The 15,202-nt window shown below is 37.8% G+C and overlaps 1 protein-coding gene across 1 annotated transcript in view; it reads right to left on the reverse strand.

The window, feature by feature from the left end:
• TRHDE (thyrotropin releasing hormone degrading enzyme) overlaps positions 1–15,202 on the reverse strand; it is a gene marked incomplete at both ends in the record, with an annotated part of 208,642 nt that overhangs the window by 71,272 nt on the left and 122,168 nt on the right. Inside the window, 2 exons of the mRNA XM_082052838.1 lie at positions 602–789; positions 3,530–3,595. Of these exons, the coding sequence (XP_081908964.1) occupies positions 602–789; positions 3,530–3,595 (254 nt within the window). The remainder of the gene's footprint in view (positions 1–601; positions 790–3,529; positions 3,596–15,202) is intronic.

Below are 15,202 nucleotides of genomic sequence, written 5' to 3' on the forward strand. Positions count from 1 at the left end.
AGAAAGGAAACAATCTAAGAAGTAGAAAAAATGTAGCGGTAGAGATGCCTAAGTACCTATTTATTTCAGCCAGTCTAACAGTCCCCATAGGACCAGTTCAGTTGGCTTCAAAAATGGAACAGCTGCAACCCCTTGCTTTGTAGAGAGGTCCAGTTCAGTTCTTGACTGCTTCCCAAGAAGAGTGAGGTATATATCTGACTACTTGAGGTATGAGCATGGAGAGGTCCACTCCAAATAATTACTTAAAAAGAAGTATCAGACCTTCCAATCACATTCCAAATTACTTCATGGAGTGGGACAAAATAAAAAAAAAAAAAAGGAGAGGAAATAGATGTGTGACGTAAGGTGTAGTCACAGGGGGAACTGTCAGGATGCAAATGGGCACATTAAAAGCTTTGCCTTGTTCTGTTACTCTAATGATTTTGTTCAATTCTTTTAACTAGCTTCATCTTTACTACAGTTCAAATGGAAGGGTCACCACTTAGTATTTATACCAAGCAAAGCTCAGAGATTTCTACAGAATCATCTTCACAAAAATACACACACAAACACTTAAATAACTACAGCCTCTTGAAAGATATACATTGAGAAATGTAAGTACCTGTTATCTCCAAGGGCAGGATCCTTGGGTTTAGCATCACTATCATAAACAAAACGCTCCTGGGAGATCACTATGACATTGTCCACAGTTTGATTTCCCAAGATAGTGATAACAGGATAACCCATCTGTAGTGTCCACTGATCCATTACTTCCTGGATATTTACAGATTTTCCAACTCTTTTTAAAGCCTTCAAGAAAAGAGAAAAGTTTCAACATGTTGAAACAATACAACCATGCAACACGTAAAACTTTGGGGTTTGGTCCCAGAAGTAGTTTTAGAGGTTTAAATAACCAGCACACATGCACACAGGCACATTTACACCTAGTGCACACACAGTACATGTTTTAACCAACAATCTCTGTATATATTAAAAAGAAACATTGAGCAGTCTTGCCAGAGTGGGGAATGACAGTCAGAAAGTCATGTCTCACACATAATGTGCTGTAACATAAGACACAGCCTGCTTTACAGGGTTTTGGCAAGACCCACAGAAATACTAGGTGGCTGTTTCCAAAAGGTATTCTTGACCAACTAAGGTTCAAAAAGACACAGTGTTAGTTGATGTGGGGTACCTGCCACAAGGCGTATTCAAAGGGTCTATTTCTAAAAGCACAGAGCTGTTCTGTCCTGAAAATCAAGTGACTAGTTATTTTAAAATACTGTCCCTCATGTCCAAAGTGAGGCCATGTACACAAAGAAATCCCCAACTCGTTCATAAACTGCACCTATCATAACACACAAGGATTACTGTGTCCATATTTGATACTGCATGTCAATAAAAATGCTGGTTTACAACTGGATTTTCATCTGAAACAAAAAGAGATACTATGACATCATGGCAGATGAGACTGGGTGTGAGGAGAATGACAGGCATCATTTGTTCTTCAGCGACGGAGATGTCCCTAGCTGAGAAACAGTTCTAGATCACAGACTGAGCAACCTCTGGTGAATATAAGCAGATCCCAACAAGAAGTCTTCGGAACTGAATCTGCAACTGCAATGCATTAGAAACAAACTATGTGGCAACAAAAGTGCTTACAAGGCAAACAGAATTACTAGCCTTAACAGATTTGAGCATACAGTACAGCTGTAGTGGTTATAGCCCAGAATGCAGTCTCACTTCTGTTCTGTTTTATTAGTTGTGGGTTCTGCTCTCCTTTCAAGATTAAGATCATAACTCTGACCTCTCATTGTGCAGAACCATCCCAAAAGAAAACACCAGATGAAAAGCAGGAAGCAAGAAAGACTTCTGCAGTGGCATTCAACTTCTGATTAAGACAGATTTAATAGCCTGTCTGTTACACATCTCAGCTCTCATTGACAGACCTGTGACTCAGTTTAGTTAATGGTTCAAAGCTGTACCAGGGATTAGGAAGCATTTATTTACTGAGGGGATGGTCAAACACTGGAACAGGCTTCCTAGGGAGGTGGTCAATGCCCAAAGCCTGTTCCAGTGTTCAAGAGACATTTGGACAATGCCCTTAATAACATACTTAGCTTTTGGTCAGCTCTGAAGTGGTCAGGCAGTTGGACTAAATGATCATTGTAGGTCTCTTCCAACTGAAATACTTCTATTCTATTCTATGCTATGCTATGCTATGCTATGCTATGCTATGCTATGCTATGCTATGCTATGCTATGCTATGCTATGCTATGCTATGCTATTCTGTTCAGTTGCCCACACAGAGGTGACTAATGTAATTTGATCTTCATCTGCCACTCCAGAAGGGTACAGTTTTCCCCACAGATCTTGTGTCAAATTGATTAGATCCACCTGAATATCTTAAACACTCTACTTCATCTAATCTGGCACTAGTTGCCTATATTTGAACAACTATCTCATGTTCCTAGTCAACAGTCAGTGGTTCAGGCTCATTTTAAAATAATTGTGGAGTGACTAGTCAACTGAATTACTCTTAATGCTCTGCTGACTACACTGACTAGATTTCTGGCACTCTAATCGTTCCTGTTCACCAATGTCAAACAAGATGTCCTATAATATTCAACACATCCTCACAGAACTGGTGGACCTACAGTAGATGTAGGTAGAATAAATTAAGGTAAAAGTTGTTAGATGTCTGTGAACAGGAAAATGAATCTAGCCCTCATTGATAACAATTGGAGCTTGGGTACCTAGCTTATATGTATATAGCTGCTTGTCCAGACAAATACAGATGTCTGGACCTCCAGTTGAATCCAGTCTTTGGTGTCCAACTAGATGACCATGTTTACACATGGCTTGAGTTGGAACTTGTGCCCAAACTCCCTGACTGTACTCAACGTTGGCGGGCACTCTGGCTTTATTCAACAGCATCCAGACTAGCTCTGTAGGTAAGAAATTCATGCATGTTTGCCTCACTTCATGAAAATTAAAGTTTGCCCTTACAGATTCCTGGACCAGGCTCTAGAAACTCAAGCCAAGCTTGGGCATAGCAACCAAGAGCATAGCAACTCTAAGTCTCTACAGCATGCCAAATGTTACAGTAAATAGTTATCTGTTTATACCAAACTTCAAAGCTTTAATAGTTTTGTCCTTCACACAAATCATAACACCGTATAAAACCACAAACAAACCTGATGTAAATGCCAAAGCTCAGTACTTTCATGTGCTTTCCAGTTTATGGGCCTCAGCGTGCTGCCACTAAAGTCAATGATACCTGGTTCCATGAAGTATCTTTTACTGCACATCAGTGACATAGCAGAAGCAACGAAATATATTGTAACATAACAAAGAACAGAAATGCTGCAAAAAACATATTTTAATGTTGCCACTAAGTTAACTCATATGAAATTTCTTTGCATCAGTTTTTATATTTGCTCTGGGGTCTGAAGATCTCAGTATGCACTATTCACTCCTGCCCTCAACAAGAAAAATAGCACAGTAAGTTCCTCCTTCTCCCTCAGTGCAATAGATTAAAGCATTTTACCTTTGACAATGTGTTCCAGAGATCATTTCTGGCTGCATTGCCATACTTGTGAATGGTTAAATAGTCCTACAGAAATAAAATAAAATAAAAATACAAATCAGTATTACCATACACAAGCCAAATAGCTGGAGCTGTGAATCACTGCTATTATCAGTTATATCACATTAATGTTTTAATTTGTCAGAAATCTAGAAATATACAATATGTTCATCCTAAGGGAGTAAGTAAACAGTTTCTTAAGCTAGTTTACAATGCAAAAATTGTTGCTAAAAATTTCATTCACAGCATACAACACTCCTCCTTTTCTGTATAAGTCAACCTATAAGCTAAATATTTTGCATATACATTTAAAATATTTGTCTAATCTCACAAGGGGATCCTCAGCAATTCTCAGCAATGAAAGGAGAAGATGCTGGAACACAGTTCCCATTGCTATTTTAGCAGGTCATTCTGCACCTAGTGTCAAAAAGTTTCTTACCCAGATAATAGCCAGATTTGTTACAAAAGATTTAACTGAGCAATAGCCTACCTGAACTATAAACTCTTATCTAGGGAGATCCTGGTGCTTCAAAGTCAAAATATATCACACTGAAGCTGTAACAGGTTATAACAAAGGCTCTTCAGGACAGGGAGCAGTGGAAGAGGGGTGACAGGAACCCAGCTGTGTGATTGTGCACAGGTACCTACATGTCTGTTTGCATGACATACATGACTCAAGATTTTGGGGGTTATAAACTGAATGCTTTCATCTATTCAGCCACAGTTTCAATGACTGATGGTCTATTCTTCTCCTATAGCAAACAGAAAGATAACGCCTGATAAGCTACCATCATATTAAATTAACTTCCCAAATTAATAGTTTAAGCGTATGACCAGGCACAAAATGCTTCCAATTTTCAACAATGGCTGGAGAGACAACATTTAGTTTCACACCATCCTGTGTCCCTAGACAACAGCTCATGCAATTACAGAAGTGAAATTCAGCAATGATTATTTGAATAACATACATTTCAAGGATTGGAAGAATTAAGTGAAAAAAAACACATTAGAGGTTATAAATCAATGGGTTCTCCTGCCTTTGAATTTCTACCACCTTCACTTAACACAATGGTAGGAGACAAACCCTAATTTACAGCACAATGATAAAACTAGGACAAATTTGCTGACTCTGTTATCTGTACTTTGTGTGAAGTAGGATACTTTGGGAATAATTAGTATTTGGAAAGCAAATTTTCTGATACACAAATTGTAGCACCTGTGACAGATTTAGCTTTTGTCAGCCAGCTCATAGTACAGCAAGCAGCAACTCCCATTTAATCACAGGCTAGGAAGTCTAAATGAGAACACTGACTCTGTAAATGCAGTGACGAGTCTTAACAATGTCATGAGACTAACTTGGAAAAAATACATTTTATACAGGCTGCAACTATTGCACACTGTACTGCCATTTTGTCTAAAAATAAAGAATTATTTAAGGCACAGTGAAATATTCAATAGCTTTCAAAGCTGAAGAAGTTGAATTGCAAATTAAAAAGTTAAAATAGCAACAAACAAAAGAGGGACACAGTAAATAAATAACAAGAAATATACGTGTGCATTCTAAGTGGTACTAGAAAATGCTGCATGTATTTGTCCTTCTGAGAGTTGCTTCTGGAATTATTACACGACAAAATAAAATGGGTGGAACACTTGAGGATTTCCTCCATCCAGGCAACAATCCTGTTTACCAATCTACCATTAAATTTGACTTGTACATGTTGCATTCAGAGAGAGTGAAAAGAGATTAAATCATTCTGCCATTAGTTTGGTTTGGTTGATTTTGTTGTTGTTGTTTGATGGATTTTTGTTTCTTTTGTTTTGCTTTTCCTCCCACTACACAGATTGGAAGGTTTAGATGTGGCTCATCACTCATTTAAAAATCTATTATCCTCCAATCTAACATGTTTATCACACAAAGGAAATCAAAAGGAAACCTAACATTTATAATGAGATTTAAAAAAATACAATTATAAACAGAAAATACAAGTACAGTCCTGGTACCACACAATGTGATCATCCATTTTTTCATTATTTTGTGAAAGTTGCACTGAGACCATACACAAAGTATCACACTAGGAGTGTTATCAAATACATACTACACAAAAAGCAGCCCTAAGAGCAGCAGAATGCATCTAAAATATGCTTCCAATAGTAAATCTACATTGCAATCCAAAATCTGAGTGCACTCTCTACTGGCATGAGAGCAAAAAGTTACTGTACCAGGTCCCATCAAACATCTTCATATAAGAGTATCCTGTTTTCAATAATAACCAGCAACACATATCTAGAAAGAGTAAAAAACAGGACAAGCACACAGAGATGCTTCATCAGTATGCTCCCCCATCATCCAGCACTTCACAGCACATGGAATCCTGAGCAGATAAGTATCTTGTATTTAATAGTTATCTTCTGTGAATTTGGCCAGTTGCTTTCTGAATCCATAAAAATGTTTAGCATTTCCTCATCTTATAAAAAAAGTATTTCCCACTTCAGTGATCTGTTGTGTGAAGATACCTGTTTCAAGCATCAGCCCGTCTGCTGGTTTCATCTGCTGCTGCCCAGTCCCGGCACCAGAAGACACAGTGCATTACTGTTGCCTCCTTTACTCTCCCCAAGCTACTCTTGCTTTTACACATCTATATCATATGTAGCACATCTATATCATATACCAGAGCTTGCTGTTATCCTGAGACCACCACCAGTCCAAACCACTCCCACCTACGCTGCAAAGTTCCATTTTGTTACCACAATCCACGCTGTCAATTTCAAAGCTAGCTAGGTTTACCATGACCCAGTCTGAACTTTCATTACCAAACTAGCAGCCGCTCTTGAAGTACCTTTCATGGACAGGCACTCAACTTAAAAAGGAAAAGTCTTATATATATCAGCATCAAATACATCCCAGGAAGTATTAAAATAGGAACCAAAGATCTATACATACCTTGCTTGTCTGTTCTAAGGATGGAACAAGCGGGAATATAATCCATTTTTCCTCCTGGGGATGCATATCTAAGTCTTAAGTAGCTTGCAAAGAGGCGGAAGACATCTTCTCATTCACTGTAATTCTCCAGGGCAGAAATATTAGCCACCCCTTCATCTTTACGTTTAATAGAAAAGAACCAAAGCAAACAGGAGAAAGATGCAAGCCACAGAATAGGAAAAGAGGATGACACTGAAAACATTGCTGCCTGGAGCTCAGCTGCACTCAGCACAGCTTCATAGGAAGTGAAGTGACTTAAAGCCACTTTCTCATGAACACATATGCCCAGAACCATCCGACTGCAAGGGTGCTTCGGATCATAAACTCGCAAGTCTATCACCTACAGAAGCTGTTCCATCAACTGGAGTAAACTGGAACACAAAGATATGCTTTGGCCACCTTCCTAACTTTCAGTTAGAATCCTACAGAGTATGTGAGGAGAAAAGATGACATGAAAACCTCTTTAAGAACCCTAGACTCAACATCACTCTTCTAACATTCCCCCCTTCTCCTTCACTGAAATGCTGCCTCTAAACTCTGTCATGGGGAAATTAGAGAGTACACAGATCCTAGTGGACTGTCACTCAATATGAAAACTAATCAAATACACATGCAAAAATGATCAGTTGGTTTTACACTTTCAGCAAGCATCTACCTGTATTATTCTTCTTAACATCTTGGCATTAAAACGTACAGCCACTCTTTGCTAAAAAGAATAATGGAATATGATTCCTTCACCTCTATCCATTAAAAAATAATCAGACAATGTGGTTTTATGACATTTTAGTAATTTTTAAGATCAAATAATAACTAAAAAAATTCCAGAATCTGCCACAGTGTCAAAACAAAGTCCAGTTAGTGCACAACCAAAATCAAAGATCTTGTAAAAATTCCCAACAGATTTAGACTATAATGTAATGTTTTGTCAAACAGTAATCTTGACCCCTCAAAAAAAAAAAAATAAGGGGCTCAATGCTTTTGAAATTATATATTTACTTGAATACCAAAGCAGATAGCTTGAACAGTAGTAGAAATAGGACTACAGTAAAAAGTGCTAAAGGATTTTGAAATATGTTTTTAGTAATACTGTACTGATTAAGCTTGCAGGCCCTTTAATATATTAGACTTTTTTAAGAAAAGGAGGTTATTTAAAAGGAAATAGTCTTTTATCCCTTTGCAATCTTAGTTCTCCCAGTACTGCTAGAGATTGGGCCACTTGGTTCTGAAAACAATGAACTACCCCACTATCGAAAAATGGTAACACAACTAATAAAAGGTAGTGACTAATAAATGTAAAGAGGTTAAACAAGTGCAAAGGGGGAATACGTGTCTAATCATGTATCTTGCTTTCAGAGCAGACCTCAGATTTATAACTGGGAGATGAAACCTCAATTATAGGACAAAACTCCTCTCAGTTTATCTGTATGAAGTTGATTTTTGGCTGAAGGAACAGCTCCTGACTTATATATGAGTGGTGCTGAGATCTGAAACAGATTAACATTGAATAACTTACTTTTTCTCCTAAAGATAACTGGGAAATTCCACTATATAACATGAGTGAGGAAAAAGGAGTTAAATATTTTGGCATCAAATTCGTGTGGCTACATTCCCCTGAATGCCCTAATATCTCAGGGCTCAGGAAACAGCAGCCTTGCCTCTACCTTCCTCTTTTGTATTTCATTCCTATTCTTGGGTGCACATCCTCCTCCCTCCAGCCTTCTTCTTGTTGAGCAGTTTTATACATGACTGCTGTATCTCACCAAAGATTTAGAGCTACTAATAAAAACATTTAGCTCAGGTGGAAATCAGGCTCTAAGGCTCCGGCTATGAAATCCAGCGTGTTTGCTTTCCCTGAAATTTGTATACTTAACCTTAAGCCACCAGACACCACCCGACAGATGCTGACTCACGGACTATTAACATGCCACCTTTTTTCCCCCTTCACTCTGCTAACATCAAAGCTGCTATAGCATATTATCTTGACATTGCCTGACATTTAAATAAAGCAAGCCTGGGCAAGTGTCAGAGAGAGGAAGGTACTGCATATGCTCGCAGTGGTGAGTGACAAGAGGGAGTGAGAACCAGTAGTAAATCACTACCCGCAAGCTACAAAGAAGTGAAGATTCCTGTAAGAGTGGAAGACTGCTGAATAGAAAAGCTAATATAGCCAACTAAGTTTGCAGTATTTTTCAGCTGTACAACAGACTAACCCTTGAGACAGTGCCTTAAGGAAGAGAAGTGATCGCCCTCCTGGCTAGGCAATCAGACAATAAGGAGTAGGTAAATTCATCTTATTGGTCATTGTAAACACTATATAAGGCAAATTAGATGAGGGTTAACTCTATTTGTGTCAGAATTAACTTGTACCAGTGAGTCAAGCTGCAGAGCTACCTCCAAATTGAAACAATAGCTGTGATCAATCACTTACCAAAGAACTATTGCAAAGCCAGCTAAGAAAAGCCTTGGAAACAGATTTTTTTGAGGTCAGGTAAGCCAAGAAACTTCCTTACCTTCTACATCAGTTTTACATACTACATCAGTTTTAATATTAATACTAAGACTACCCAAAACTTCTTCCAGGCAGTCTTGTCAGAAACTGCCAACCTACAGAATACACTAGAGTTAAGGAATATACTTTAACTTTCATGACTGAGATCTATCAGAGCATCAAAAATGTTGATATTCTTCCTATACTTCAATCTACTATTGCACTAAAATGTGTTACCTCAACAAAAAATTAAGTTATTCACTGGCCAACAAGCCAAAAATTAAACTAATTTAAAAAGCGCATTTCAATCTAGGATAACAAAGCCAGCACCAAAATAGTATTGAAACAGCAAGCACGTAAGCAGTGTAAGGGCCATACCTGCAATGTAGACTGTCCCCATCTAGTGCTAAAATTATCATATCTCTTTTATATACAGACACAGCATCAAATGCATTCCTGTATTTCTCTTGCACTACAGCTTGATGATACTTCGGTGGTACAGCCAAAGTACCTTCCACGACCTCTGCTCCTCCTTGTCCCCATCTCGCTCTTTGTGAGACTACTTTGCAAACTAGACATCAGAAATGGCCTGCATAGGAAGTATATTTATCATTCTGCACCAAGGATAGCCTCCTTTCCTTGATCAGGTACAATAAAAAGGAATCCAAACTCTCCCCATGGTACAAATGAAGTGGCGCTTGGTGGCCATGCACAGCTGGGAAGAAGCAGCTAAAGGTAGCATTGAGGAAAATAGAAGGATGGCTTCTAGTGCCATCAGTGCCATCTCCAACTATGTGACAAATGTTATGTTAGAGACCAGACAGAAAGAAACACGGTGATTTCAGAAGACAGTTAAGAGAAAGATTATCAATGTATCCCATTTGAGGGAAACAAAAAGTTTATTTTGAAGTTCATTTCTCTAAAGGAGATACTCCAGTGTGCAACTAATAGTTCATACTATCATTCCTCATCAATAAGCTGATTTTTACAGTGAATTAGTTAACTTTCATTAAGTCTTACATATGAACACTGTAATTTGGAAATGAAGTAGACTAAACTCAGTGACTTCAAGTCACAATGAAAACACTATCATGAATTAAAGTACATGAAACTAAGTTAACTTCAGTTTTGAGTGTCCACATGGGGCTAAAATGAAGTTTAAGTAATCCAATAACAAGTCACACCTTTAGCTACACTGAATGAACTTTTGTGTGTCTGTGTATAAACACAGCTTAAAACATGTTTACTTGGCATTCAAAACAAAATTCTGAATTAGTATTTTACACAACTTTAAAAAATCAAAGCATGTAGCTCAAAAGGATAATCTTTATTTTCTTATTATTTCTAATAATTCTACACTTACCAGTAGAGCTACCTGCTGAATCTCTTCCAAATAGTAACTTGTTGACTAAAATGGTTTTAAGTGATTAGTAATTCTATCTCTTCATTTTCTAAAAGTTTTGTCCCTGTAAGATGTCCAGGCATGGTAGATAGGACTGTTGGGGTTTTTTTTAATTATTTTTTTAAACTTCTCAAAATCATTTTTGTCTTTTTCTTTAAATAATAACAACACAAAAAAATTATTTTATCTGCTACACATAAAATTATACTTTCTCAACTGCTCATTTATCCATTAGGTGCATTAAGCAATTAAAAATCCTGAAGAACAAGTAACATGTTCGATGTTCCCAGTAATTTTGCCAAGGTAGCACAGGAAAGCTGTATTTAAAATGTCCACTGACAGGAACTCCTTGGTTAATTTCTGGATTCAAACTCACAAGTAGGCAAAAAGAAGTTAAAAAAAAAGCCTGAGAGGTGTGCAGCATACTTCAGAGGCATCACGCAAGAATTCACTTCAGTTGTGTTTTGCCTTCTCTTTGGGCTAGTATCTCAGTCAATGCATTAAAACCGAGAGAAGGAAATCAGTGGAATCCCATCAATGAACACCAACTAAAATTCCAGCCCTTTATTTTCAAAAGGTATATTTAGATTTTTTTCACACACAACAGTGATACAATGCTCGCAATCATCAGCAACTGGAAAATATCCACTGTCAACATGTCATATCTGCAATTAAATCATTATATTCAAGCAGCAAGCTATAACCACTAATCAGGAAGAGAGATACTGGAACCATGTATGGAAATAAATCTTAATTTTCTCTACAGCAAATGATGCAGAATAGGCCACATAATTATAGTATTTTACTTCATCCTTTTTCCTTTGTAATTCATAATACTCCCATATGCTCTAGCAATAATCAGATCAGCAGAACCGACATTTCTGGCATTATATAGGTCAAGGGGATTTTTAGCATTGATTTCAGTGGGAGAAGAATTAGGGCAATATTGAGAGTACCTCATCCACGGTGTTGGAGGTGTAACATTCATCTAGAGGATATGATAGGATCTGCATCCTGTCCTAAACAGTGTGCAATCCAAGCTGAGACACAAGAGGAACTTGTAAGAGAAAGGAGGCAAGAGCCATCTTTAAGTCAATGGAACTGTTTCCTTCACTTGTACCTGCTTCTTGTTGATAAGAGTACTGCAAATCAGAAGTAACCCAACTGAAATCAATATGATCCTGTCATTTTCATTCCAATACAATAAAGAATCAAACCTCAAACCACTGTAAGAAATGCAGTTTTGCAATTAATACGTCTTCTGCATTGCAACTCAGCGAATCCAGTGCAAATGGGGCATCTAAACAAAATAGATTCAAAATTTGTACTCAGGCAAAATACCGGCTACTTTAAAATATTTCCTGCTTTGCTGGGAATCCTTACTAAAAGATCACAATTATTAAATAGAGATGTTTATTTCCCTTGTAAAATTCAGCTTCACCTATTAGCTATTAACACAAAGAGGAAGAAGGTTCCATTTTGGAACACAGAAACAGCAACTGAAGTGTGGTGGCAAAACAGATTGCATACAAAGTCTAAAGGGAACAGTTAGAAGGTTTGCAGAGTTATTGCCTAGCAGAGTCTGATGCTATCTGCTGTGCAGTGAGACACCTGCTAGTATATTAAGCTTGGCTTTAAAGAAAAATGTATTTGATGTATTATTTGGTAGTGGTACTAAACTACTGAGCTAAGAACAAATCTTACAGAAATAAAGTACTCTTTGAAATTGAACTGCATATATTTGACTGAATTTGTACATCCATTTTAGTTCTGCCTTGCTTGGTTGTATTATACATGTGAATCTAAAACCAGATATTGCTCTCACTACATACATATATATATATTTTAATGCATGCAAAAAATGATGGACTGTTTTCCAGAGATATTTGGATGGCACCTGCTAATTGTGACAGGTTGGCTGCTCATTCCTCTGCATTAACTTGAACTATGCCCAGGGATTGCTAACCAGGCTAAAAATCTCTGACGTACTTTTCTGCAATACTTTTTCCTAGAGAAACCCCAGAACTAGAATTAAATTAATGTTACTTATTATGAAAAGTCATCATAATTCACTTGAGAAAACTTATCCTAAGTATGATTTGCATGTCACTGTATCTAGATCATAATGAACTGTGACATTTGTACAGTAACAATGAATAACAAATAGGAAAGCAGTAATAGCAAAGCTCCAACTTTGCTATTATAGTAAGTTATTTGTTACTTGTATCAATTGAGCAAATGTTTCCTTATGGTGCAAAAGACCATTATACAATACAGTCACTGAAGCTGCATTTAATTTTGCAAAATGAAGACACTTTAAAAATAATTAGCATTTACATCTGGTTGTATGTTACTGTGTCTACCTAGCTACAGTAAATGAACCTTAAATGTATGTAAAGAAAGCAAGATGAAGAGGAAGGGAAAGGGGAAGGGAGAGCAGGAGAAGGAGAAGGAGAAGAAGGAGGAGAAGGAGAAGAGAAGAAGAGAAGGAGAAGGAGAAAAGGAGAAAGAAGGAGAAGGAGAAGGAGAAGGAGAAGGAGAAGGAGAAGGAGAAGGAGAAGGAGAAGGAGAAGGAGAAGGAGAAGGAGAAGGAGAAGGAGAAGGAGAAGGAGAAGGAAGGAGAAGGAGAAGAAAATTTTGACGATGGCCCGTTTTATCCTCTAGGGATTCATGGTTTTTCTGAATGTCCTCCACTGGGTTGAACAGAAGTAGATTTACTTAATTTCCAATGTGTATTAAGTGTTAACTATGAGTTCAATCCAGCAGTCTTTGTGCTGGAAATAGCCCCACTGACTTCTAAAGAGCTAATGGAAATTTTGATTGCATGAGAACAGCAGAATCACACACAAAATGTATACTTCCAGAGCCCTGTAAAGTCCATTGTGCTGCCTCATAGCAACAGAGGCGGGGTTGCCACTGAGCTCCTATCAGGAAAACAGTATATAATTTTATTCCATAATAAAACATTTTCTTAAATAGCCACTCAGCCTGCTGACGTTATCTGAGAATTCATACCTATCATTCTTCCTCTTAATAATTCCTATAATAAAAATGAAGGAGAAAATAGTCATAACTGAATTTCACATGAAATAAGAGAAGCTCACTGCAAACCGCCAAGTGAATAAGTATGTGGTACCTGTAATATGACTGACTGTAACACTGTCATAATATGCAATCCTGTTCTGAGGAAACACGTTAAGTAAATCATGTGTATACTAATTTATTTTCTTTTTGTAAGAAGCTTTAGTAATGAAGCAATAAAGCAACATTTTACCCTAGCTGAAGGACAGCATGACTTCCCCCTAACTAAGGCGACACCAACCGCAACCTTGCTCTGAACGTGGGCATGGGGGACATCGTTGGCTATTAAGCTTCAGCAGCACCTGCCGTTCCATTGTTACTCTTTATAACTCACCCTGCTGGGACCTCCAATGTGGCCAAAATGTAACTGTTTGACTGAAATAATATCTTCAAAAAGTCCACCTCAGACTGCATTCTTCTCCGAAATTTCAGCCAACACCAGGAGAAAAAAAAAAAAAAAAAAAGGAAAAAATATAATCTTTTTCTTTACACTCTTTCCTTTGAAAAGCTCTGATGTCCCCACACACTGGAGCAGAAGTCTAAAGGTCAGAAGGAAGATGATCGTGTTTCAGGAACATGCTTCTTCCTAGCACTGATCAACTTTAGGTGACCGAGCAGCCAGAGAGTCCCTCTCTCTCCCTGTACCAACAGCTCACGGCTGCTTAAGCTTGGTGGGAAGTGAAGGCCATGAAACAGAAAGGCAAAAGCCCAGCTCTCCCTCCACTTGGCAATCCCAAACACATAGGGGAGAAAACTGTCTGATCCAAATGCTCCGAGGACAAAAAGCAGAGCAGAAAGGAGGGAAAGGAGTTAATATAACCAAACAGGAATATTCTGTTAATGCAACATTTAGGAAAAAAGGTCTCCCTGCACAGCGTGTGTTATATCAGGCAAAAACCACCAGCAGACACGACAGGTGGCTGCTGTAATTGTGGGTGCATTAAGTACAGCTCTGTGGCCTGATTTGTAGCAAACCTGGACTCTGTGACTGAACCTGATGTGAAGTCTGTTCTGAATATCTGAAATTGTTTATAATGCTAAATACTTTGACTAAATACTTCTTATGTTTCAAAATAGATATCAAAATTTCATGGATCTTTTTTATTTTCATCACATTGTTCCAATTTCCCCCCAAACACGTAGCCACACCACTCTCACTGATTTATTTCTTTATAGCAATGTTAATTGTATGATTGACATTTTTGGATGCCCATCTTGGTGCCCCTTGAGACTGAGCTGCAGCCACACTGAGTGCTCACAGCTGACGATGAAGCCAGTGGAAGCTGTGCTTTAAACACATGAATTCTTCCAATCTGTGAGTGCTATAAGACACATGAGAGAGAAAAGTGCTGCACTGGGTGTTTCATATTGCATAATCCAGACTTGTGTAAATTTTAACTTAAATTCTGTGGGCCTAGATCTCCATTTATAAAATGAGGCTAGCACCACCCCTTCCCTTCCTATGAGGTTTATGACTTCTGTTCACTGTTGATGATGTAGTTTGTGAACTGAACCAGAAATTGTCCTGCGTAGAAAACACTCAGCAACTGCGTAATTAAAAATCCTGGTTAAGGTGCATACAAAATGGAAAAAGAATGCAAAGATAAAATTAGCATTTTTCAATAACTGTACATTTGAATTATGCATCTTTAATCACATTTTTTTCTTCAAAAAGAAGCATTT

Source organism: Streptopelia decaocto (genome assembly GCF_964273445.1).
Source record: "Streptopelia decaocto genome assembly, chromosome: 1".
In the NCBI taxonomy this organism is placed as follows: domain Eukaryota; kingdom Metazoa; phylum Chordata; class Aves; order Columbiformes; family Columbidae; genus Streptopelia; species Streptopelia decaocto.